Source organism: Antennarius striatus, chromosome 23 (genome assembly GCF_040054535.1).
Source record: "Antennarius striatus isolate MH-2024 chromosome 23, ASM4005453v1, whole genome shotgun sequence".
Lineage (NCBI taxonomy): Eukaryota > Metazoa > Chordata > Actinopteri > Lophiiformes > Antennariidae > Antennarius > Antennarius striatus.
This window is the reverse complement of record NC_090798.1, coordinates 6,830,074-6,854,342: the sequence shown is the minus strand read 5'-3', so window position 1 is coordinate 6,854,342 and position 24,269 is coordinate 6,830,074. Positions and strand designations below refer to the sequence as shown.

At 46.7% G+C, this 24,269-nt stretch overlaps 1 protein-coding gene across 5 annotated transcripts; it reads left to right on the top strand.

Moving 5' to 3' along the window:
* The first annotated feature begins 1,916 nt into the window (after window positions 1–1,916).
* Window positions 1,917–22,947, top strand: kdm6ba (lysine (K)-specific demethylase 6B, a). 5 transcript variants are annotated; one of them, XM_068308566.1, is made up of 23 exons: window positions 1,919–2,415; window positions 9,690–9,776; window positions 11,571–11,695; window positions 12,091–12,214; window positions 12,440–12,535; window positions 12,635–12,923; window positions 13,002–13,079; window positions 13,275–13,445; window positions 13,534–13,692; window positions 13,938–14,510; window positions 14,754–18,343; window positions 18,464–18,590; window positions 18,830–18,935; window positions 19,045–19,250; window positions 19,339–19,439; window positions 19,527–19,595; window positions 19,709–19,857; window positions 19,965–20,079; window positions 20,160–20,347; window positions 20,440–20,581; window positions 20,762–20,888; window positions 21,046–21,216; window positions 21,328–22,947. In XM_068308566.1, exons 4-23 carry the CDS (start codon window positions 12,096–12,098, stop codon window positions 21,340–21,342), a joined length of 6,591 nt encoding a protein of 2,196 aa, XP_068164667.1. In that variant the 5' UTR covers window positions 1,919–2,415; window positions 9,690–9,776; window positions 11,571–11,695; window positions 12,091–12,095; the 3' UTR covers window positions 21,343–22,947. The 5 variants fall into 5 exon arrangements, with proteins under 5 accessions (XP_068164666.1, XP_068164664.1, XP_068164665.1 ...); XM_068308565.1 differs by having other exon boundaries at window positions 1,917–2,415; window positions 13,278–13,445; window positions 21,046–22,947; XM_068308563.1 differs by having other exon boundaries at window positions 1,918–2,415; window positions 21,046–22,947.
* The last annotated feature ends 1,322 nt before the right edge of the window (window positions 22,948–24,269 follow it).

The following is a 24,269-nucleotide window of genomic DNA, read 5'->3' as shown; positions in this document are numbered from 1 at the left end:
AATGTAGTATTTAGCCTATAGTTTACAGGCCCCTGAACACAACACACTAGAGGCCTGCAATCACAGCAAAACAGTATATAGGGGGAGGCAGAGTGGCGGGTTGTGACTTCCAGGTGCGCCCAAAATGAGCAGCTTGTAAGGGGGACGACGCCTTGCTCTAGGGTGCCTTGGCAGTGGCCGGGAGGTGAGCTGACATCTCCTACTGTCAACTCACACCCCGAGGATGGCTTGGCAGGTGCGGTAATCGAACCGCCGATCTCCGATCATAGGGCGGCCGCTCTACCGCTGAGCCACTGCCGCCCCAAATACATAAGCTTCACGTTTTTTAATATAATAATAAAATGTTATGGCAATACTTAATGGAATTGTCATTAGTGTAAAGTCTGTTTTTATGAACAGGGTTGTAGTATGGTCATGTGACTCCTAAGGTCAAACTCATGACTGTCATCAGATAATGTGTGTGTGTGTGTGTATTGAGTATGTGTGGTATTTACAGATGTTCAAATTGTTTCTATGAACACACAAGTCATAAAAGACAGAATCATGGAATACAAGTTGTTTTAAGATGTTAATTATAGGTTTATAGCCAACATGTGTTGAAGACCCACACTTGGGGACATATATCTGACGCATCAGCACATCTTTAATGTAATTATTCTGCTACAGACAATTGATAAACAAGACGAAACCAGCCATCAATTAAATGGATCCGAGACAGGAGCGCGAAGATGATTGAGTTGATTGTTTTCACCTCCACGGATGGGGATAGAGGAGTACTGTAATCCCACTAAACTGATAAATAAAAGAACAGAATACTGCACCAATCCAAAAGAACTGGACTTTATATCCACATGGTTCCTGAAGGTGATCCCACCTGGGAGCTCGGTGGCTGGACAGAAAGGCTCGATTCCCTCTTCCGGCAAAGACTGCCAGGAGATGTACAAGCGCTCCCTTGGAGTGTGTTTTCAGATTCAGCGGTGTCCCTATGATAAAATCTCCCTTTAAACCAGACGAAGTGAACAAGTCGTTTCTTCAGGGAAAAAAAAACACAAAGAAGGAAAAATAAATCACCCTGTCTGTATGGACTCATAAACCCCTTTCACACACAGATGGTGTAAAAGCCCCGCAGTGAAGTCCCATCTCTACAACGTCGAGCCGTTCACACCAAACAATAGGTCTATGCTGCTGCTGCGATAAATTTTAATTTGTGATTTGTTTAACAAGGCACCTGATGACAGTGATCATGACAAGCTGTGAATAAAGGCTTCAGCAGTGGTTACTAATTTATATGTTTAGACAATCAGTGATAAATTCCCTTTGACTACTAGAAGGAATCCCACAGGAAGAGGAGTCTTATGTAATTAAGATTACCAAGCATTTGTTAAAGGACACCTGCAAATTGAAGGTACATAAGTCACAACTCGTCACTTATAAAGAGTTTAGAACAGGGTAGAAATAAAACTAAATTCAAGAGATCAAATAAAAATGCACATCAGATATATTAGCCAATGTCTTCCATTTGGTTAAAGGTCAAATTATAAGCATAGACAACAATTCCGAAGATAGTTTGTCCTGGTGCATATGGACATTGTCAACATGTTAAACCTTAAACAGTTATGGTTGTTTTATGAATCCTACAGCGATACAGGTCTGGGTTTGAATCCCTTCTCAAGTTTGTTTTGGAACATTTATATTTGGACCCATTTTTAGTTCTCTCTAAGCCCAACATTGTGATACCGAATCTCTCCTCTGTGATAATGTGACATCAGCAACATCCACAAACACACTTCACCACAGAAATAAGCGTCCGCCTCAAAATAGCGTCAGCCGGGAGTAAAAATAAAAGAGACCGAAACGAACACGACACGGACCGGAGGAGCTGCTCCGGTACCCGCGGCCGGACGGACTCCGTGCCAGTTTGCGCTGTCAGGGAATTCCGGGGCCGTGGGGTGACGTCACGCGAGTGCACGCCTCTGTGTCGGCGTGCGTGTGTTTGTCAGTGCGTGGCTCTGTCCCTTTAAAACGGAGCGCAGCGCAACACGATCCCCGCCTGCTGCCTCGAAGCGAAGCCGGACCCGGAGAGCAGCTTTTCACGCGGAGTAAGAGAGACCCGAGCGGATCGGAACCACCTCCGACGGATTACCGCGGACAGTACGGAGAAGAACACGCCGATCGCGGCCACCAGAGCCGGGTGTCCAGCCTGTGGTTTCACGGTTGTTTCAAGGAGAAGCGATCGAGTCCGGGGTGGTGTGTGGAGGTGGGGGGGGTTACAGCTGTAGCTGCGCCGGCTGGTCGGGAATTTCTCTGCATACTTGGGAGCTCGGAACTTGCGGATACAAAGACTGGATCAACGTGGATCTACAGGAACGTACTTCTATGTGGAGCTTGGGTTATTTCTGGAGCGCCTCATGAACGGTAAGTGCAGGAGCCACCGAGTGGACCGGGAGCCGCCGAGAGTCCGCCTGGGGTTGACTCGCCGATCGGGAAGAGACGAGTTTTAACGTGAAAGCATTCCGTCCGGCGAGTGGGTCACGTCAGGTGTGATTCAAACAGTTCGGGGGTGTCCTGGTGGTGAATCGGGACATGACTGTAATTACAGCGGAACCCTTCATCGCTGAGGTGGGGGGATTTTTTTTTTTTTGCTGTTCTCTTTAACCACGTGTCTCCGTCCGGGGAACTGTTTACCTTATCGGTTAAACCCCGGCTGGTCGTTTTTTTGATCATCGGTCACCTGCCTGTCATGGAAATACGTGGGTCACTTCTCCCTGACTATGGGCACGTAGGGGTTAAATGTCCTTGAACAACCCAAACATTTAATGATCGGTGCCAGTGGATCCAGATTGTTTGTGTTTGGTGCCGAATTCGAGCCAGTTGAACGCGTGACGTGTGCGTGGACCGGGGGTTCACGGTAATCCCGATTCGTGTTCACGACGCAGTGGAAACGTTCTGTCACCGGTGTCCCTGAAAAGTCCCGGTCGTGTCATGTTGAGGAAAGGGAAGGAGAGCTGGAGGACGGGGTAGGGGGAGAGAGAGAAGTGCCTGTGTAAGGAGATCTCACGCTATTGTGTGTGTGTGTGTGTGTGTGTGTGTGTGTGTGTGTGTGTGTGTGTGTGTGTGTGTGTGTCTGAGTGGGGGTGGGTAGGATCACTGAGGTCGGCAGCCATATAAAGTGAATGGATAGCTGCCGCCCCCATCACCCCAGTCAATCCTTAGGCACACAAAGAGCCGGATTGAAAGGAAGTGATTTGCATCACCTCTCGTTGAGGAGGGGGAGGGTTGTGTTTTGGTGCTGCTGCCCTTTAGGTCTGGTCTTTGGTGTGTGTGTCTGTGGGGGGGGGGTGGATCCGGTAGAACAGTTCGGTCAGCGCGACCTGCGCGCTCTGAGGATCCCTCTGGAGAGAACGACAAACCGCGGTGACTCTTTGACTTTCGGACACGTTTCTGGTGCTCTTATCTCGGTCTACGCTCGTTAATCAATTCTTGGGGGGTGGGGGTGGGGGTCAACTGGGTTGGAATGTAGCAAATCTGCACACGGAACCGGCGCGCAACTGTTTGGAGCGAAATTACGCGCGGCGATTAGTAACAGATCAAATGAAGGGAGGTCTGAGTCGCACCGTGTTGGCTGTTCAGTGACGTGGGGTTGTGATTGATTGGGATCAGTGATGTGTGTAAATCCCAAAGAGGTGACCACAGCATGTGTCGGACCGCGGGGTTTTACCGCCCGTCATAAACGGGTCCAGATCAGGAAGAGCGGGGTGCGCAGGAATGGGGGTGGCAAAAGAAAATCCTTTGTAGGTTCACTTCCGATCAATGGCATTGATTGGCATGGAAACCTGCTTGTTTCGTGTCTGCGTTTGAAGTCGAAGGTAGTTAAAAAAAAGTCGCGATCGCTCCACCCATGCTCTGCTGGCCGGCAGCCTGTCGTCTCAGACCCACCCGTTTGTCCCGTGATCTCAATGGAAGTGTGTGTGTGTGTGTGTGTGTGTGTGTGTCGCCGCCCATTTTACTATAAATTATGACGTACAAGGGGAATATTGAAGTGCGCACGTGCCAGGATAGAATGAGAGATGATGGTGGGAATAAAACTTATAGCTCAGCAAAACTGAGTCACACAACTGGAGTAGTCTAGAGTGTGTGTGAGACACACACCTGCCTTGTGTGGGTGTCATAAAAAGGGTGGAGGATTGTTGTTTTTTTGATCTAATTAACATTTTTCTCTCAAGTTTGGCTGACAAAGGAAACCGGTTCCTGTGCAGGAGAGAAAGAATAGAAAATAGAGCACACCCTGCTCTGTGGTAGAAATACAGCTGCTGGGAACAGATCAATGAAAGTAGAACAAATAATGTGAACTCGTCACTCAAGTAAAAGTGAAATTTTACAATGTACAGGAAATTACTCAGTCTGCCTGTGAGACAAAGCAAATCCACCCACGTGTGTGTGTGTGTGTGTGTGTGTGTGTGTGGGTTTGAAAGTGAAACAGGAGTGTGACTGGGTGTCCACCACCTTGCTGTTGCAGTCTTTCCAGTAAAGGGTGTCGATTGTCCTCAGAGCGACGCAGTACGAGTAACGGGTAACATCTGCCCCGCTGGCATTTTCGTCAATGCTCCTAACACACACACACACACACACACACCAACTGGTCAGGTGTTAAAACTAGTTCTGCACATGGAGGGAAGGAAAGACATTTTGTGTGTGTCAGCAGAAACGGTGAACATTTAAGAGAGCGATGTCAGCAGTGAACTTGGCTTCTTGCAGAGCAGCCAAGCTCCTCAGAGCGTCCACCTGCAGGCGGGAAGAAGTTTAAGTCGCTGCCAAAGGTGTAAAAAGATGCTGTAGGCTCTGTTGTCTGACAGTAGGGCTGGGTCACCCCAAAATGAGGCTGTACTCCAAACTAGAGCCACTATGTAGTATTCATTTTAAACATTTTAGGTCTTAAGTATTCAACAAAGACAGGAACAAACAAAAAAAAACATTTGTTGTTTGGGAATCTTTGGAGCAGAGCGCAAAAATAGTTTTTCTGTAAATATGCACCCAGAAAAAGCTTTTTAGCTTTGAATTATGGAAAACCAGTTTGGATTCCATTATTCACTAACAGTACAGATGAAGTCATGGCAGTTATTATACATTTCTTATTTCTAAGGATCCTGGACTCCTGCCAGCCAACCACGAGCCCTAGACGTCCATAAGGTTCTGTCATGCTGTGTTTTGGACCTGAGCGCGCGAAGGAAAAACAGATCAGCATAATTCAGTCCAGAAGTCGAACAGTGAACTTAGTGAGAGCTTTTATAGGGGTGAGTCAATGGCGGCTGCAAGCCAAGCTAATGCAAGACATGGCAAGATTTTGAACGGAGAACCAACAATGATACTTGACAACAGAACGATCTTGTGATTGAATCCATCCTGTGAGTAGGCTAAGCCGCTGCTTTTTTGCCCTATTTGTGTTGTGTCAGAGAAAGGGAAAGTTTCCCTTGACTTCAGTTCTTTAATCTCTGGCGCTTTGCTGCTGCTGATGTCACAGTAAAAAAGAGGTGTTCAAACCTCCACACTGTATGTGACTCAAACAGCTAGACCAATTGGAAATAATGTTCTTACTCCCATTTTTTTACCTTCCCTCACCTTGTGAATAATTTCCCTCGCCTCAACCTACTAGGCAAAAATATTAAAGGTCAACAACGTGAAGGAATGTGTGAACAGGCCCTAGATTATCTGGTCTAACTGAACATACGTCTCAGCCATAACAAAGGCGGTCAGCCTGCGTCACAGTTGTTCTGATAAAATCAAACAAGCTGCATCGTCCATCTGCACGCATGCTCTCATTAACTCTGGATACAAACACATGTCTGTGTTGTTTATTTCATTATTAACACACAGACACAGACACTGCTGGTGAGACAGAATGTTGTGAGGCCAGGCAGGAAGAGGATGGTGTGTGTGTGAGGTCAGTCTGCTCTCATGTCTCAAACATGTTGATCGTAAAGCGTGTGTGTGTGTGCCTCTCTGGCCTAGTATAATAGCTGTCAATGAAGACTCAACTAATCGAGCATAGCTCGCGAGTGCTTTTTTGAGCTTCCTGGATGTGAAATATAAACACTAGGAGAGACAAAGAAGTGTGAAGGAAGGGGGTTTTACCCTTCTTATTTTTGTGATCTTTCCCTGTGTGATGTTCTAATTTGTCTTAAGTGTTTCATAGTTGTGTAATCAAAAACTTTTAGGGGCTTTTGAAATGTCTTGGGTGTGGAAATCAAGAGTGACGACAATCAAACCTTTGTCGGTTGTCACTAGGACACCCACGTCCTCAGTTTTCCAGTTAGCCAACACAACACTCTAGGTGTTGAGTCATTCTTTAATTTTGTCTCCTACAGACACCAGAAAATGTGTTAATCTGTTGGGAAATCCAACTGAAGGTTCCTTTTTATATCAGCGTTTCTGTGAAAATGAAGTGGAGACCACGAGTGACTGAAGGGAGAAGTGACTGAAATCCTCACATCCTCCCTCTACAATCATTTCTGTCAGTAACTTTGACTTTAAGCCAGAACAAACCCAGTCTTTGGAGCCGAGTGGAGGGGGTTGAGTCTCCTTGTTGTTATTGACGAAGCTTGTGTGAGTCACGAGATGGACACACATGATGACTGTGTGTCTGAGGTGTATTTTAGGTGCCATGACTGAAAGTGAGCAGCCGTTTTTGACTCAACTGTTGCTTCACATCTGGAGAGATCCGCATTAGTCAAACGTGTTCACATCCGTATGCTTTAATGTCACAATCCTTTGCAGACGCTTCACAACACAGAAGACCTTTATATTTGAACAGGAAGCCACAAACCTTCAAGCCTCTCTCCCTCCAATACACACCCCTCAGGGAGGCCTACTTCCTGTCGTTGTGACGGCAGCTTCCTCTCCCCTCCAAGTTGTGTTCCCCTTCTCTTTAACATCATACACACACACATGTATTTAGTCTGTGGTGGTGGGCAGGGACAAAGAGATGTATCACAATAACCCAGTTGTGTTGTCAGTCATGGGCCCAGATGTCAGAGTGTTGAATGTTGGAGAAATAAGGGGCCTCCTGTTTTCCTAGCAGCTGCCCTCCTCCTCGTCGTGTTTCTTTTTCCACAAGCAGATGAGTATGTAGGCTAACTGATTCTCCCTGGCGCGTCACCGGGGGTCCGGAAACCAACATTTTGATCTCTTAAACTGCTTTGCAGCCACAATGTTTGGCATACAGGCTTATCCCCCAACAGCCAGAATGAAACGCTATTTGCGTGATGTTGCCGCCAGCTTCAAGCTCGTCTCTTGCTTTTTCTACATTTATCAAGATGAAAATTTATAACGTTCCTTGTGAACATATGTGAGAGAATGCATATCACAGCAAGACAAAATTATCATCTGGTCTGTTATGGCTGCTGCTGCTGAGATGCTCAGGAGCAACTGTGTCGTGGGAGAGGTCAGAGATTAGTCGCCTGTGTGGTCGAGATAGATGCTAGCAGGAGCTAATCGTGTATAACACGACAGTCCGATGCTTGTGTGTTTGTGTGCAGGGACAGCATTTCCTGGTCGTGTCCTCAGCTGACCCAGGCTACTCAGACTGCAGTGCCTGGTCAAAAAACTTTTATCATTGTTTCTGTACGCAAGGGTTTGGATATGATGAAGTTAGTCTGCATCAACTTCTTTGAACGATATTTGCTGACGTTTGTTCACGCACAAGCAAACACACACACTCACACATGCAGAGCGCCTAGCCAATGAGGTGGGAGAAGACGAATGCAGAGGCTGGCTGTTCCTCTGTGTGTGTGCGCATGAGAGAGAGAGAAATGCATGGTGTTTCCTTCAGAACACGATCTCTATCTGGGTCTGATTATGTAATGGCCAAATAAAGTAGAGAGGGTGAGGGAGGACAGCAAGAGGCGGAGATAGAGGGTTGGAGGGAGGGAGACCGGACTTTGCACAGTTTTTCCGTCATCCAGAACCTGTTCCTCGCTCTGTTTTCTGTTATCTCTCACTCTTCTAACCCTTATCTGGTCATTTGTTATCAGACAGGCTCCACGGTGACTTTAGGAAGACTTAAACACTCTTCAGCTGCCTGACATTATCGCCTCCAGCATTCACTTTTCAGGGTCCCCATTCCATATGCTTGTTTATCAAGGAAAGCTACCTACCTCTTGATCTTTTCTCCATGCTTTAATCCTTTACTAATTGAGAAGATTATATAAGTAGAATACTCTGCAGAAGTAGATTTTGTTTTTCTACTTTCTTGCAGCACATGCTGCTACTGCCACAGTCTGTGTTACTGTGATAGTCTGGCTGGGGACCAGAGTGGGTCAGGCAGGAAAGGGTAAGATTGTTTAAATTAGGGCAACTGCACAGAGACCATAGTATCTGAACATTCTAGTTTCAGACGTTGTCCCTCCACCGGTGTGAGATTACAGTGGATTTGTTTATTTTGTCTGTATCCACATTCAGTTGAGAACATCGGTTGCTGTATATTCCCTCTGTCTTTTTGGTTGGGGCGGTAGGTGTCTGTTGTCTCAGTGGAGTGTTTGTGTTTTCTGTTCGTCCCTGCCTCCCACCTGATAACTGCTGTTGCTTGAAGAAAAAATGGCAAATGGCTCGAACAATGAAGGCGTCGACAGGAACAGGTTTTTGAACAAGTTGTACAAGTTAGTGTTTTTGATGCGACAGAATTGAGTGTGTTTGGTAATAACTGACACAAATATGTTGATTGAGGAGACTAGTAAGCCGGTGGCAACAGTCCTCGAGCACTTTCAGTTTATTTTTACTGACTACTCTGGTGAATTTGAAAGCACCTAAATGCGTGGAGCCACACAAACAGAAAACCTGTCCTATTAGTCAAATGTTTTTGTTTTTTTTTATTTCTTGTGAGATGTACATGCCAGAGGTGAAGGCCAAGTCAAACATTAATAGTAGAAATGAAACTGTCAACCATGAAACCCATGTCACCTGATTGTAAGCGGTGTCATTTAGGGACAGCAGAGAGGTGCGAGCTGTCTTCAGGGACACTGAGTCATCGGTAGTTACCCGAGAAAATAAAAGTATCGTCTGCAGGCTGATGAACACCGGTCGACCCCTTACAGTGAACAGAAGTTATCCGAACTGGAGCCTTTATGTCACACAGGTTGTCGTCAGTCTACAGTTTCTGGTTTCAGCGTCGCTGCTCACACGTTGCTGGTGGAGTGGTTGTGAGTGAGAAACATGATACCCAGGATAGCAGTTGGATCAGACAACCATTTGGTCACAACAGACATAAACACACACCCTCTATAAAAGTAGTAATTACAACCTTGCCACTGTGTCCTCGTTTGCTCTCGGCAGTCACAGCAGGTTTCAGCCTCTGCTTCCCTTCGTATCTCTTTGTACCCTCAACTCTTGTCCTTCCACCTCTCCTTCTCTGGCCATTGTGTCTACGCGAGGAGAGAAAGAGGAAGTCAGCAAACATACCTTCCTCATTCCCATTGTGTCATTCTCCTGAGTTTTCCACGCTGCTCTGAATACAGGCATCGCCTTAGAGATCAGGAAACTAGGAGTTGTCGAGAGTCGTAACTAGAAACAGACCCTCCGACCCCCGAATGGTTTCATCTCCTCTGGCTTTAGACGTGTTTTGATCATAACTCTTGAGTGTGGCTTTGTGTTGTTTTTATGACAGCTTGACATGACTGTTTTTGTCTTCTGTCTTTCAGGGTTGAGGAGACCCCAGAGAGATGATTGGCAGCTGAAGTTGAGACTTAACACAACTGTGAATCAATAACTTGGTGCTTCAATAAAAGGTACATGCTTGTGCGGTTCTGACAGCATATCGTCACATAGCAGCAGCAGCAGCGCCTGGTGGATGATGATCCCTGTGAAGTGTGAGGGGAGGGACACAAAGGGTTACATCTAGCCCCCGATTGAAATATCCCCTTGTGGTCTTTAAATAGAGACAGAAACATCCAGAGTAGGTCGGAAGAAGAAGAGAAGAGCAGAGGAACTGATGGGAGGAAGGACTTATTATGACCATGGCTAATTTTAGAAAACTGGTGGAACATTACTGTGCTGCTGAGCCAGAGGAATGAATCATAACCTTACATGCATGGCTACTCTCCAGCTGGTGCTTTATAAATCACCAGTCGCATAATTCACTTTATTATCATTACGGGAACATTTGGGACTGGCGTGGATTGTCTTGTCAGTTTGAAGTGGTGTCACCAAAATTAGCAGGAGAATGAAGTAGAGATTGAGGCGATGCTTTTGTGGTTTAAACATTTTCCGCTTCAATTTGACGTCTGGCAGAGATGCCAAAAATGATTAGCTTGTGTATGTTTTAGTTCTACACAGCAGGATTGAATGTGTAGATGTTGATTCATCCCTCTCAGGTTTGGTCCTTTGTCGTCTTTTTTGAATTGAGCTTCTTTGAAACAGAATGAGCTCTTTGTGTCTTGACACCTTCAGGGATTTTTTTTTTTTTGTATTTGTGTGTGTGTGTGTGTGTGTATTTTGTTCGTGTCCGGTGTTTCAGAAAGCAGAGAGGGGAGGGAGTCATCTCCCAGCTTCTTTTATGCGGTCCCCCCTCACCCGCTTTCCTTTGTGTCATCTCGGTGTACGTGTAGGAAGATGTGTGGGCGTTTCATGGCACCGTTCCTGCTCTCTCCTCCACTCCACCTCCCTCCATCTCCATCTTTTCTCCTTAATCTATCTCGCCATCCTGCTCAGACCGTCTGTCGCTGCTCCTGCCCCCCCCACCCCCCCTCCTCCTCTCCATCACGCCTGCCGTAATGAGATTAAACCTCCGTGCATCCACTGGGCATGCACACACACTCCCTTTAGAGTGCTGCAGCACACACAAGCGCGCAATCATCCACTTAAGAGAGCACACGGTTCTGTCTCACATGCACTAAATCAGCACAAACCTGGAGTAATCGTGCAGCTTGCACACTTGGCATCGCTTCAAACACCTTACACACAGTTTGGCATGTGACCAGGCCTCTCACTCTGTCTCTTGTTATCAGGAGGCCCATGGTAGGGATTACAGTAACCCCAGGTCTGTCCTGGTAGGTGAGCTCCTACTGGGCCATCTGGGTCTCAGCAGTAATCCTACCTAGTGCTGTCAGGTTTTCTGGCGCCCCCTACAGGCCGACTGGCTCACAGCAGACTGTCACAGACAAAGACATCAGTCATGATCTGGCACTCCCCACATCTTTTAAATGATGCTAATGCCACTGCATAGACAGCCTTAACTGAGGAAGAACCAGAGGAGATTTCTCTGAGAATGAGATGAAATAGGACTGAATAAAGGGTTTGTTTCCGTTTGCCCCTGGAGTCACGGTCAAAGTTTCCTGCTCTGAATTGTACTTTCACCCTACCTCCATTTGGTAGCTTCTTGTACACACACACACACACACAGACACACACACACACACACACACACACACACACACACACACACACACACACACACACACACACACACACACACACACACACCATGTAGCCAATATAATAAAGCTCTACTGACGATGATTGCCTTTTTTATTGTGGCTGTATCTCATATCTGACCGTCCTGTTTTTTCTTGTTCTTTCTGCAGCCATTAGGCTTTGGGGTTCTTGGTGCTAAAGCCAGAGGCCAGGAGTCGGACAGAAAACATTCTCAGTATTGGAGTGAGGCCCTCTCTGTGCTGCAGTGGAGGGCTTCAAAGACACAGCTAGTTTGGTAAGTCTAGAGGTCTGTGCTTTAATTCATATAGTTCATAAGTGTTGGGTTTAATTAGTCCCAGTATTTAATGCAAATCTGTGCAAACATGTTTAAATAATGTTTTCAAATGCTGTCATATTCAAGTCAGGAGGAATAACTTTTCAAAGTAATCACATGTCTGAGTGTCTGATCCCTCACTGTAGCCTGTAATTCAATGTGCTGACTAGTCATCATGGTGCAATAGGCCCTATAGGAAACCCGTTGAACCCTGGTGTGTGTATGTGTGTGTGTGTGAGACAAGTTGATCATTAATCCACCATACTGTGAATAAAAGGCTCCAGTTAATATCTCTAGCTTTCATTCTGTCCGTTCTTTATGTGAGTGAACAAAATGTCTGTTGCTGACAAACACAGGCTGGATGCATCACGCAGTAGAGCAGTTTGGCGGGCGTGTCACACGGGATTCCTCCCCTCTGGACGGACTCAACCGGGGGCCATGGGCTCCTGTGGGGGCCCGCACCTGGCAGCCACCTGCCAGGTCTGTAGTCATGACGACAAATACGCCAGCTCGCACAGAGCTTGTGGTTAACTGAAGTCCAATGGGTTAAACCTGTAATGAGGCTGCAGTACAAACTCTAATTCATTTTATGATCTTGGTCTAAAAGCGGCAATCTCTCTCTTTCTGTCTCTGTGTGTGTGTGTGTGTGTGTGTGTGTGTGTGTGTGTGTGTGTGTGTGTGTGCGCCGCCTCCGCTCCCCATCAGGTGTTCGCCTGGAATGAACCAACACCAACTTCTGTCCCATCTACCTCCTGGTCCTATGGGTGGGCCAAACCATCCCAATAAATTCTTCAGTAATGGGTACGACATGCTTGTTGAGTAGAAATATGATGAATGAAGCCAATTTTTCTTGTAATTCTTTGATTTTTAAAAAAATGTTTTGGTCTATTTTGTGTGCAGACCCATTCGAGGTGGTGAGAAGCTTGACCTCCCACAGCCAATGTTACCAGGTCTGCAGAGGGAGCAGCAGAGACTGCCCCCCCATCTCCATCCTCCACCTCCACACAGAGCATGGGAGCAACTCGGTCAGCTGTATGACTCCCACCTCCCTCATCCTCCTCAAGGACATCCTGTTTTACCCTTATCCAATGAACACTCACTTCGCCTACATAATGGAGGATATGCAAGCGGTGGGGGACCTCCCCCAAGCCCGCATCACCCCCCCAACAGACCAAACCAACTGCTGAAGGTAAACAACAATGCATTAAATGGATTCCCGTCATGTTTATGTGCCAGACAAAACAAATGACGGTCGTCTTTGTTTTAGTTTGGGGGTCATCAGGAGCAGCATGTTCCCCGGGGTCCGCCATTGCTCGGAGATGAGATGTGGGCTCAGGTGCACCAGGTAGGAGTTCTGTAATTGGATACGACCCCATTACATCATCCATGCAGGCACAGGACGATCTGTATTCTAGTAATTTCTGCAGCAACCAGACAGATGAAACATCAAAGCTATTAAGCTTAAAGCTAATAAGTCATCAAAGGATCTACAGCACTGGTCACACTGGCCTTAATAATCCTTTCATTTGTCTGCTCACAGCAGAGGGGCTACCCAGGGAAAATGCTAGGTCAACTGAAAAGGCCTGGCCCTCCATTGGGGGAGCACTCTGTGATCCAGCACACCCCTCCTTTGCTATCAGTGCACCCATCTTCTCGCCCCGTCGTTGAGGACTGTCCCAGCCCCAGCAAGAGGCAAAAGAGTTCAGATCAGGTAAGAGACAACTCACTAAATAAAAAAAATATGAATGCTGGAGTCTGATGGTTGCAAGAAGTATTATAATGTCCGATTCCCTGTGCAGGGGCCCTTCCCTGGGCAGCAGCGTTTCCCTTCTCAGCCCCATTCGTCTGTCCACCCACTTCCTCCAAAACCAGTCTTCTGGAACCCCCTTCACAAGAACAGCAGTCCCTGGCAGCCCCAAACATCTGACCGCAAAAATCCACTGTCACAGGAATTCCAGGTCCGAGCATGAAGAAAACATTCCTTGAATACACTTAGGATAACTGGAACCAGGGATTAATGTTTTTATTGGCAGCGATCAATAGTAAAACTTTTATTGGTTTGAGTGGTGTCATAAACACGTATTGATTCCATTAGCTGTCTGAACCAGAGACGAAGTATCTCTCGCCACGCTGTAAATATATTTTATATTACTCTAATCACCCTCTGTTGCATTGCTGATTGCTGTTTTTTTTAATGGAACAGGAAACCAACAAACAAGGAATGGGCAGCTACACCCAAAAGTCCCCTCCTGCCCCCTCCACCCCATCAAACTTCTCCCCAATACCAAACTCCTCTACGGGCAGCTACAACCAGGGATGTTCCCCCCAGCTTCAATCTCAGGCTGTGAAGCAGCAGTCGCATCATTCCTCCTACCTTAGCCCCGGCTCCAAACTAGGGTTAGCCCCACCCTGCCCAGCCATAGAGCCCCACGGTCCTCACATTTCTAGAGGCCCTCTAATTGGGGGCCAAGTTGGTAGCCAAGCTACCTCTCAGACTGCATCTACCCCAACTAGGGGAGACAGAGAACAGCACCTGCATGCCAAGTTGTCACCAGCAAACCCTCCTGCAACCAGCAACAACAACAACGGCAGCAGTAGTAGTACTACTAGTATTAGTAGTAGTAGTAGTGTGCCTTACAGCCACTTCCAGCCTCATCCAGGGATGGGGCACCAACGGCCCCCTCCTCCTGCCAGCAGCACCTCAGTACCTCAGCATCAGCGAAGTGGGCCCCACGAGGCCTGGAGATACCAGAGCAAGGCGAGCGGTCACTCCCTAGTAAGTAGCAGTTAGCCATTATGGGAGTTCTTCTGCAGGCATTTGTTGATGTAACACAACAGTTGCATTTAGTCTAATTTGTTACAAAACCCACCAGAGATGGATCCATGATATTAAATACTTTTCTTGTCTACAGTTGTTGGAATTTTCATTAGTGGTTAATTTAATGTTGAGGGAATTTTGAGACTTGCAAGAAACATGAAAGAGTTTAAGTGACTAAAAATTGTTTTTATTTCTCTGCAGGAGTCGGGCACCCACAGGCCTCCAGGATTGCTACCTCAGCAACAGCAGAGCCACAATCAGGTCGTGGATAAACGCGTTCCAGGCCCCTCTCAGCATCAGCATCACGTCAGCCGCGGTCTGCCCCCAACCAGTTCCACGCCAACATCTGTCATCACTGCTAATCTTCCCATAACACAAGCGTCCTGCTCCGTTGGCGGCTACGGCAGCAGCCCAGGAAGAGTAATGGCGGCTGGTCAATCCTCATTAACCACATCGCCCCCTAGTGGTTGCGCAGTGAGTAAAGGCAGCGGTGTCAACAGTTGGCAGAGAGGAAGAGTGCCGGTACCTCAAACCTCCATCAGTGGCGTCGCTAGCCCCGCCCCTCAGCTGGATGCTTTGCTGCAGCCAAGATGTCAGGGGGGCCAAGTGGCAACAGCTAACCAATCTCAAAATCAGGGGCTGCCCAGACTGCAACACTCCAGGTCCCAGGCCACGAAGAAAAAGATGTCATACTACGCTCAGGCTGACGTGGTGCCACCCCCTGAATCTTCATCACAATCTTTGTTCTCAGGGCACCAAAGGGCGGGGGACAGCGTGATCACAAGCAGAGTTTCAAATCCTCCGAGCTCTTCTGCTCCATACTGTCCAGCGCCTCGCTCCAATTTCAACTCTGCCGCTCAGCACCCAAATCAAGCCTTGTCCTCCAGATTGGGTCCCCGGCTGGAATCTGTTTCGAAGCAGCCGTATTCCCAGCCTCAGGTCCGACATCCAACTCCGAGCTCGGCCCCGGCGTCCATCGGGGAGGCTCTGGACAAGCTCGATGCAGAGCTACAGGGTCACATGCAGGCTGAAGAAAGGAAAAGGAGAGACAGAGAAGAGCGAGAGAAGAAAATGAGAGAAGAGGAGCGACTGAAGAGAGAATGGGAGATAAGAAAAAAGAAGGATGAGGAGAAGAAAAAGAGAGAGCTGCAAAAGGAGGAGGAGGAGAGGAAAAAACGAGAACTGGATAGGCAGGAAGAGGATAGGAGAAGGCGAGATTGGGAGAGACAGGCAAAGGAGAGGAGGAGGAAGGAAGAAGAGGAAAAGAGGATGGAAGCGGAGAGGCTGGAGGAGGAGAGGAGAAAGAGAGAGTGGGAGAGGCAGGAAGAGGAGAGAAAAAGGAGAGAACTGGAGAGGAAGGAGCAAGAACGAAAGAGGAGAGAATGGGAGAGGCAAGAGGAAGAAAGGAAGAAGCGGGAGGCAGAGAGACGGGAGAGGAAGAGGAGAGAGCAGGAGAGGCAGGAGGAGGAAAAACGAAGAGAGTTGGCGGGGAAAGAAGAGGAGAGAAAGAGGATGGCGCGAATCAGGGAGGAGGAGGCATGCGGTGCAAAATGCAAGGAGCAGACTGCAATGGAGAATCTGGAGAGGCTGCTCTCTGGCAGCTCTTCACCTCCCCCCCCACCTCCTCGCTTGTCTGCTGTTCCTGCAACCACTTCAGGTCCGTCACCCCCCAGCTCTCAGGCGTCACCCCCCTACCCTTGGCTGAGCCGTGGTGGTACGCACCTTTGTCCACAGGGCCAGACACCCACCACCACCACCACCACCACCACTCCAGCAGAAAGGCTGCGGCCCCCTCCCCTCACACCTCAGACTGAGTACGCCAGAGAGAAACAGAGGCAGAGGGAAATGTGGAGCAACAATGGCGGCGTGAACTTCAGCCCCTCATCAACACACAATACCTCAGGGATGAATCAGTCTGTGTACAACAAGCCCCCCCCTGCAATGCAAGCTGCACCCAACCAATCCAAAGATTCAACGAAGGAGGTAGAGAGCAGCCAAAACTCCCTCCCTACCATGGTGCTCAGGGAGCCCCCAAAACTGTATCAGGCTTTCCCCAGAGAAAACCTTCCGCCGCCGCCTCTGTCGTCCACGACCACCAGAGGAATCCTCAACAAGCCGTTGACGGGCAGCGGTTTGGAAAACGCCAGCAGATGCGTCTCCGACTCTGACAGCGCTCAGTTTGAGGAGGAGCCCGCTGAGATGTCCACACTGCTCCCCGACGGTCTGGCTAACATCATGGCCATGCTGGACGAATCCATCGAAAAGGAAGAGGAGATGTTAAACTGTGAAAAGTCCGACTCCCCCGGTCTCCGAGAAAACTTTTCCACCGGGATCCAGCCTATCAAGAACTACTTGTCTGCCCCAGATCTCATCCCAGCAACAAAGCATCAGCCCAACCAGGAAGACTTTGGATCCAATCCCCACGCTAGCCCCCCAGTGCTCAGTCGCCAAGGCTCCCTTGCTTCCCCTTGCAGCCGAACATCGTCGCTCAACGAGGACGAAGAGGACGACCTTAAGCCTTCTTTTAACTCTAAACAGTCACTGGACATGAGGATGGGGGTGTGCAACACCAACTATCGCCACAGCGACCTGGCTAAACTTTATGGCCTCCCCGAGCAGACTAGAAGTGAAGCTGATGAGGATGATGAGGACGAAGATTCAGAGACTCCGTCTTGTTCTCCACCACCCCAAAGACCCCACCTCCACCAGACGGGGGTAAACAGTATGTTCAAGTCTCTAGCAACAGTCCTAGAGAGCCAGAAGTATGCTTACCGTGGTGGGCCTTTTGGGAGACCCCCTCCGTCAGCACTGGGCGGTGTGAAATACTCCTCTTCGCTATCACTGGGCCCTGACATCTGCCGCCAGCAGCAAGGTGGCTCTCCCACGTCAGACTCCACAAATCCACCATTCAGCCCAGCTCTGCCTCCTTTAAAGTGCTCGCCGCTGCTCGAGGACAAAAAGCTGAAGTTAGAGGACGCTGATGTTTGGAGAGATGATGAGGAGACAGTGGAAAGGAAGACATCGATGAAAAGTGAGAATATTTCGAGCATAAATCGGGCTAAGGTTATCAAGGAAGAGCAACTACTGACGACCATCTCAGAGTCGTCTCTGGCAGAGTTGGGCAAGAGTTGTGAGATCATGCTTAGTCGGCAGTCACTCTCCAACAAGAGCTCTCGAGACAAACCTGATGGCCATGGAAACGTGCAAGACAGACACAAATCTGAGAAAATAAAGGAACATAAAGAAAGAGACAGAAACAGAGATAAGGAAAAGGAGAGGAAGAGGAAGCACAGCAGCAGCAGGAAGCACGAGGAAAGGAAAGAAAAGAAAAAGCATAGGGATAAGAGAGAGGCAACAGCCTTCTCCTCATCATCACCTTCCACCCATTCCAGCTCCAGCCACAAGCGACACAAGGATGTCAAGAGCCATAAAGAGAAGAAGGATCGCAGAATTCTTGGTGACCTCAACCTGCAGAGCAAACAGAGTCATTACGACGCAGACAAGAAGAAACGTAAGTCGGCATCCGGCTCCAGCTCCACCAGCGAAGGGGATCACCCAGAATCCTCTTCTAAACACAATCAGGACTCTGAATCTGGTCCATCGTTAGGTTCAGACTTCATGAAATTGAAGGCCCTGTCAGATGGGCCGCCAAAGGAGCTGAAGATTCGCCTGATCAAGGTTGAGAGTGGGGACAGGGAGACATTCATTGCCTCTGAAGTGGAGGAGAAGAGGATCCCACTGGAGGAAATCAGCATCAAGAACACTGCAAGTGAAATCCTCCGGTCCTGCAAGTAAGTAGGGCACCGTTGGGAAAGTCTTCTCTTAAATAGACGACACATCTCGTTTTGGCCCGTTTGTTTCTGTACTTACAATTCCATCACTTCTGCTCATCACCATGTTCTCTTTTCTAGGGGGGCCAGAGTCAAAGGGAAGTTCAGAGAGTCTTATTTGCTCCCAGCCTTTTCTGTCAAGCCCATCATGACCTCAGGGGAACCCATTCCCAGGGAGAAACTCAATCCTCCTACACCCAGCATTTATGTAAGGAATCATGGCAACGACTTTTGATATATATGCTTTGTAGTGATTATTGATCAAACACATTAATATATGATCAGAAATACTTTCAGTACGTTACAACATAAAGCCGATTTGACTTTATTCATTTTTCTGTAGACAGTCTTGCATGCGCTGCCCTCTTCTGGTGATTCAGGGTGCATGAAAACAAATGGTCTGCAACAGCTGCTTCTCATGCACTAACGATATTTTGTTGTCTGTAGTTGGAGAGTAAGAGGGACGCCTTCTCCCCGGTGCTGCTCCAGTTCTGCACAGACCCAAAGAATCCTGTTACTGTCATCAGAGGCCTGGCTGGATCACTGCGCCTGAGTAAGTGACACGTTGGGATCATTAGTAACCAACAGTTGTGTTCATTCTTTAGTTGTTTAGACTACATTACAGCAGCAAACAACACACCTAATGCTGCCTCTGTGTGCAGATCTGGGGCTGTTTTCCACCAAGTCTCTGGTGGAGGCCAACGCGGAGCAGGCGGTGGAGGTCAGGACTCAGGTGCAACAGCCTGCCGATGAGAACTGGGACGCCAGCGGGACGGGACAGACGTGGCCCTGTGAGAGCAGCCGCTCCCACACCACCATCGCCAAGTACGCCCAGTACCAGGCCTCCAGCTTCCAGGAGAGTCTGCAGGTAAGTGTGTTCAGCCACTGCTGCCAGGGTTTCATGTCATGAAGTCCGTATTCCGCTGCAGTCCAGCTCATAAACATGTTGTCATCAGGATGAGAAAGGCAGTGATGAGGAGGAGGATGAAGATGAAAAGGAGAAGCCATCCAACAGTACTGATACTCTCAGCAAAGACGCGTCTAAAGAAAATAGCAGGTAAACAGCATTAAAAGAGCAAAAGATTTCATTAAAGTCTCAGGTTTTATGTTTGTAGCAAGACTGAAATCGTTTATTTTCTTTCAGTCTGGAGCAAAAACCAGTGGGGAAGATCATTAAATTTGGTACCAATATAGACCTCTCAGATCCCAAAAGGTGAGTAAATTCAACATGTCACCCTGATATGTTTCTGACATAGAGTCGTGCGTACTGAAACCAGATCATCTCCCTGCATCACTACTAAGTCCTAACCTGTCGTTGGTGCTCAGGTGGAAGGCTCAGCTCCAGGAGCTGCAGAAGCTGCCTGCATTCATGCGCGTCGCGTCCAGCGGAAACATGCTGAGTCATGTCGGACACACCATCCTCGGCATGAACACCGTTCAGCTGTACATGAAGGTTCCAGGGAGCCGGACACCAGGTAAAACACACGAGAACACCCTCTTGTCTGGACCTTAAATGTACGACACAAATCACTGAGGAACAAATCAGTTCTTAAACATAGTATATTGTGTTCTTATTAAACAGGTCACCAGGAGAATAATAACTTCTGCTCTGTTAACATCAACATTGGCCCCGGAGACTGTGAATGGTTCTCCGTCCACGAGAACTACTGGCATGCCATTAGCGACTTTTGTGAAAAGTGAGTAGCTGTGATTAAGATGGTCAATCCTGCACCCCTCTCTCTCTACCAGCTCTAACTTTTTTAAATTTTCTTCAAAGGCATGGAGTGGACTACTTGACGGGGTCCTGGTGGCCAGTGTTGGAGGACCTCTACAATGCCAACATACCCGTGTACCGATTCATCCAGCGGCCTGGGGACCTGGTGTGGATCAACGCCGGGACCGTCCACTGGGTTCAGGCTGTCGGCTGGTGCAACAACATCGCCTGGAACGTCGGACCCCTCAGTGGTACGGAGATCTCCATCTAGTACCCCCAAAAACACATCATTTGAACCAGAGTGTTTGGATATCAAGTAGTATTGTTCCATGTGTACCTGCAGCTTACCAGTACCAGCTGGCCCTGGAGAGGTTTGAGTGGAACGAAGTCAAGAAGGTCAAATCTATCGTCCCGATGATTCACGTGTCCTGGAACGTGGCCCGCACAGTCAAGATCACCGATCCAGACACCTACAAGATGATTAAGTGAGCGAACAAGTTGAACCCCTTTTCTAGTTTAGCCGTAATGAGGAGAAACACCTTCCATAGACGATGCAAAAGTCATAGCCTTCCTGAATGGAGAACATATAGCAGAGCTTTTCTGTTATTTTTAAACTCAGAACAATCGTTGACATGTAAACATCCGTCCCCTTCGCGTCCTGACAGACACTGCCTGCTGCAGTCCATAAAGCACATCCAGATCCTGCGGGACCAACTGGTGGCTGAAGGCAAGAAGATTTCCTATCAGAGCCGGGTCAAGGACGAGCCTGCCTACTACTGCAACGAATGTGACGTGAGTAAACACATCCCAGATTCTGGAGAGTAGAAGCCATAAACGTAGAAGCAGTGGGTAAGATGATCAAAAAGAAAAGGTTTTGTTAAAGACAGCGGTACGACTCGTGAGGAAAATGATCCCCAACCGTTGACTGATTTGGTTGCTTTCGTCGCAGGTGGAGGTGTTCAATTTGTTGTTTGTGACGAGCGAATCGAGCAGCAGGAAGACGTACGTGGTTCACTGTGAGGACTGTGCCCGTCAGCGTAGCCCCAACCTGACCAACGTGGTGGTGCTGGAGCAGTACCGCACAGAGGAGCTCATGAACGCATACGACTCCTTCAGCCTGGCAAGTCCACACCGTTCCCACTTAATTGTCCTGAAACAAAGTCACGAGTCGCTGAAATCGTCTTTCTTTTCCTGTAACAACCAGTAATCGATGGTGTGTCTTCTCCCCCAGGCGTCCTCCCGGTGACAGAGCTCCCCTCCTGCATCCTGTCAGCCATAACCAAAACTCCTGCCAGCCAGGACTTAGACACAGTTCACTTTGGTTTTCCACCTACTCTTTCATTATTTAAGATCTTCTTTTTTTTTTGCTACTACTGCTAATACTTGCCGAACAGCCAGTTTGATACGTTTACTCATAAGTACTGTTTACAAAAAGAAATACCAAGCCGCCAATAAACATACCAGTTTACTCTCAGATGGTGCTTTCAAATACAAACCCTGGCAACACTGAAGTTGACAACCAGGGGGGCAGTCGGTGCTGCCGTTGAACAAACTGTGGAGGGTTAGTAGATGCTTTCGGTGGTGCGTTCCCGTCAGTACCAGAGAGAACGTTTGTCTGTTATCTTGAATACTGAATTTGTACACGATGTTTGCAATTTTTGTGGGGTGCTGTCTTTTTTAAAAATAATTTATTTAGTTGTTGTTTTTTTTTCTAAACTAGATCAGCCTAGATATATACCACATTGGCCTTGTATTTAGAAAAGAGAGAAAATGACAAATACTAATAATAGAGTTATGAACATTTTTCTAAAGCATTAAGAATTTTAAAATACAAATTTTTTGGAATGCTTCAAAACATACGGGTTTTAATGACTGTTTGTTTTAGGGGGGATTTAATTTTGTCATTCAGCTTCTTGTATGTGTTATAAATCTTTGTATGAATTACACTTTGATTTTCTTTTGATTTTCAAATGAAAAAAAAATTGTCATCAGGTCTTTTTGTTCGATTTAGTTTCAGCTCATTTAAAAAAAAAAAAGTGGAAAAAAAAAATCAGTCGCCTGGTGTTTGCATGTTGTACCTCTGATCTGTTTTGTTCCAATATGCAGACTTTTTTTTTTTGACATTGTACATTTAATTTAAAATGTTTCCTATTTATTGGATAGCAATGTTGTCCCTTTTTCATAGGGCTGTACAAGTTTTCATTTTCTTTTGATGTTTATTTGTTAGAGTGAACGATTGCTCTTTTAAGAATTGAAATGTGGAGGTTGTGTGTTCAGAGGAGTTGGAGGCTGCTGTTTTGTTTTGTTTTTTCTGTTCTGTTTTTTGGTGCTCGCCTCTCACAACTCCTGCCTTTTTCTCCTGATATATATTAAATGATATCTTTATCTTGAATATAACGCCACCTTTCCTGTAGACAATAGGCACACTTCTCACGTAGACAAGATGACTAATGGAATGCTGTGTTTGTATGCTCGTTGAGGGGGGAAAAAAGACTTTTTTCCAAATCTTTTTTGAGAAATGGTAAGTTTTTTTTATTATGTAGGGGGCTTTAGATGAGATTTTAATGATTTTATGATATCTGTTGAATATGATAACGGGATAGATGGTGCTAAATGTTCTCTTTGAACACTTTTGTTTGTCTTCTTAAAATGAGAATTCTATTTTTCCTGTTGCAATATTACCCCCTTCCTTCTCTTTGTGGTCATTTATTATTTATAACTGCACTGTTTAGAGAATTCACACAGACATACTTTCAGACACACACACCCAACTGAGCCAGACATGTCTTAAACACTTGTGAATTTGTGTGACATTACTATGACTATTAATAATAAACGCTTTTTGATAAATCCAAAAGTGCACAGGATGTGTTTTTTTTATTCTCCTTTTTTTTCTCCAACATACTAGAATCAATCAGCCCAGAGAAAGGAAGAGAGAAAGATATTGAAACGTTGTTCCAGTACTGCTGGAAGTATTCTGTATGCAGAACAGCTGCAGAAAGGACTGACGAAACTTACAAGCTTGATTTTTAATTGTTTTACAGTGTAATGTTAATACAAAGCAGTGTATTGACGTTACACTGATAAGAATCAAGTCCCCTGCTTGACCTCCTTGTTGTTAGAACTGCATCACAAAAAAAAATATTTGATTAAAAAAAAGTTTCCATCTAAATATTGGCGTCCAGGATAAACTGAGGAAGTACTTTGTAATAGCAGCAAACCTTCAGATAGCGCAGCAGGAAATGGCAGGAGCTGCAAAAGAATTGGCCACATGGAAAGTCGGGGGAGTCCAACACCGCTGTCAACCTCCAGCCAGATCTGCCAGTGGTATTGAGTATTTGAAATATTTAATACTTTAAGTGCTAAATTATCTGTAGTAGTATTATATTGTCAAGAATAAACCAGCAGGTAGATCAGAGGAACTGGGTCTGGAACCAACAACCTTCCAATGAGCGGACAATATTCTTACAACCTAAAACAGAATCATGATATTCCAGGAAAGAGTTAATGTCATTCCCCACATCATAAAGTTTGTTAGTATCCCTAAATTCAAGCTGTGAAGTAGTTGTTGTTTTTAACTTGGTTACGAATTTATACAAACACACATAAAACATTTGTAAGTTTTTCTTAAAATGCTATATGTAAATGTGTAACATCAATACTACATTTAACCCGTGAAACTCGAAACCCAAAAGCCAACAACTTGTTTCTGTATTTTGAAGAAACAAAAGCTCGTTTTTCTGCATAGAAACAAAATAAATCTTTTTCTTTATCTCTGTTGGAGCCACAAACTGACGTTACCGAGCAGGTCTGGTGGGTCCCCTGGTCCTTGGGTCACATTAGGGGCCACAAGGTCAGCAGAGGGACCGACCATTACAGGAAATCCTGCTTCAAATCATACAGGGAAAAAAAACAACCTTTGTCCCTCCCACCCCTTATGTGGGGATTGATGTGTTTCCTCCTCAAGAAAGAATACTTCAACAGTCCAATCACCAATACATGAATCGGTCATGATTGTGAGTTGATGTTGATCCTGGGAAAAATCTGATCCAAGATAATGATTAAATTCCCCAAAGGAGATCCCACGGGATGGGATTTGATGCAAAGATGCCAACAAATTTGTAATCCTTAACCGTCACGCTGCATCTTTTATCACTTAACTGATTACTGCCT

Bases quoted from the DNA above. Each gene is read 5' to 3' on its own strand.
- kdm6ba (XM_068308564.1), top strand. From the start codon at position 12,096: ATGCATCACGCAGTAGAGCAGTTTGGCGGGCGTGTCACACGGGATTCC. The intron at 13,693-13,937 runs GTCCGAGCATGA...TTAATGGAACAG, and splicing joins CACTGTCACAGGAATTCCAG to GAAACCAACAAACAAGGAAT. The intron at 18,591-18,829 runs GTAAGGAATCAT...TGTTGTCTGTAG, and splicing joins CTCCTACACCCAGCATTTAT to TTGGAGAGTAAGAGGGACGC.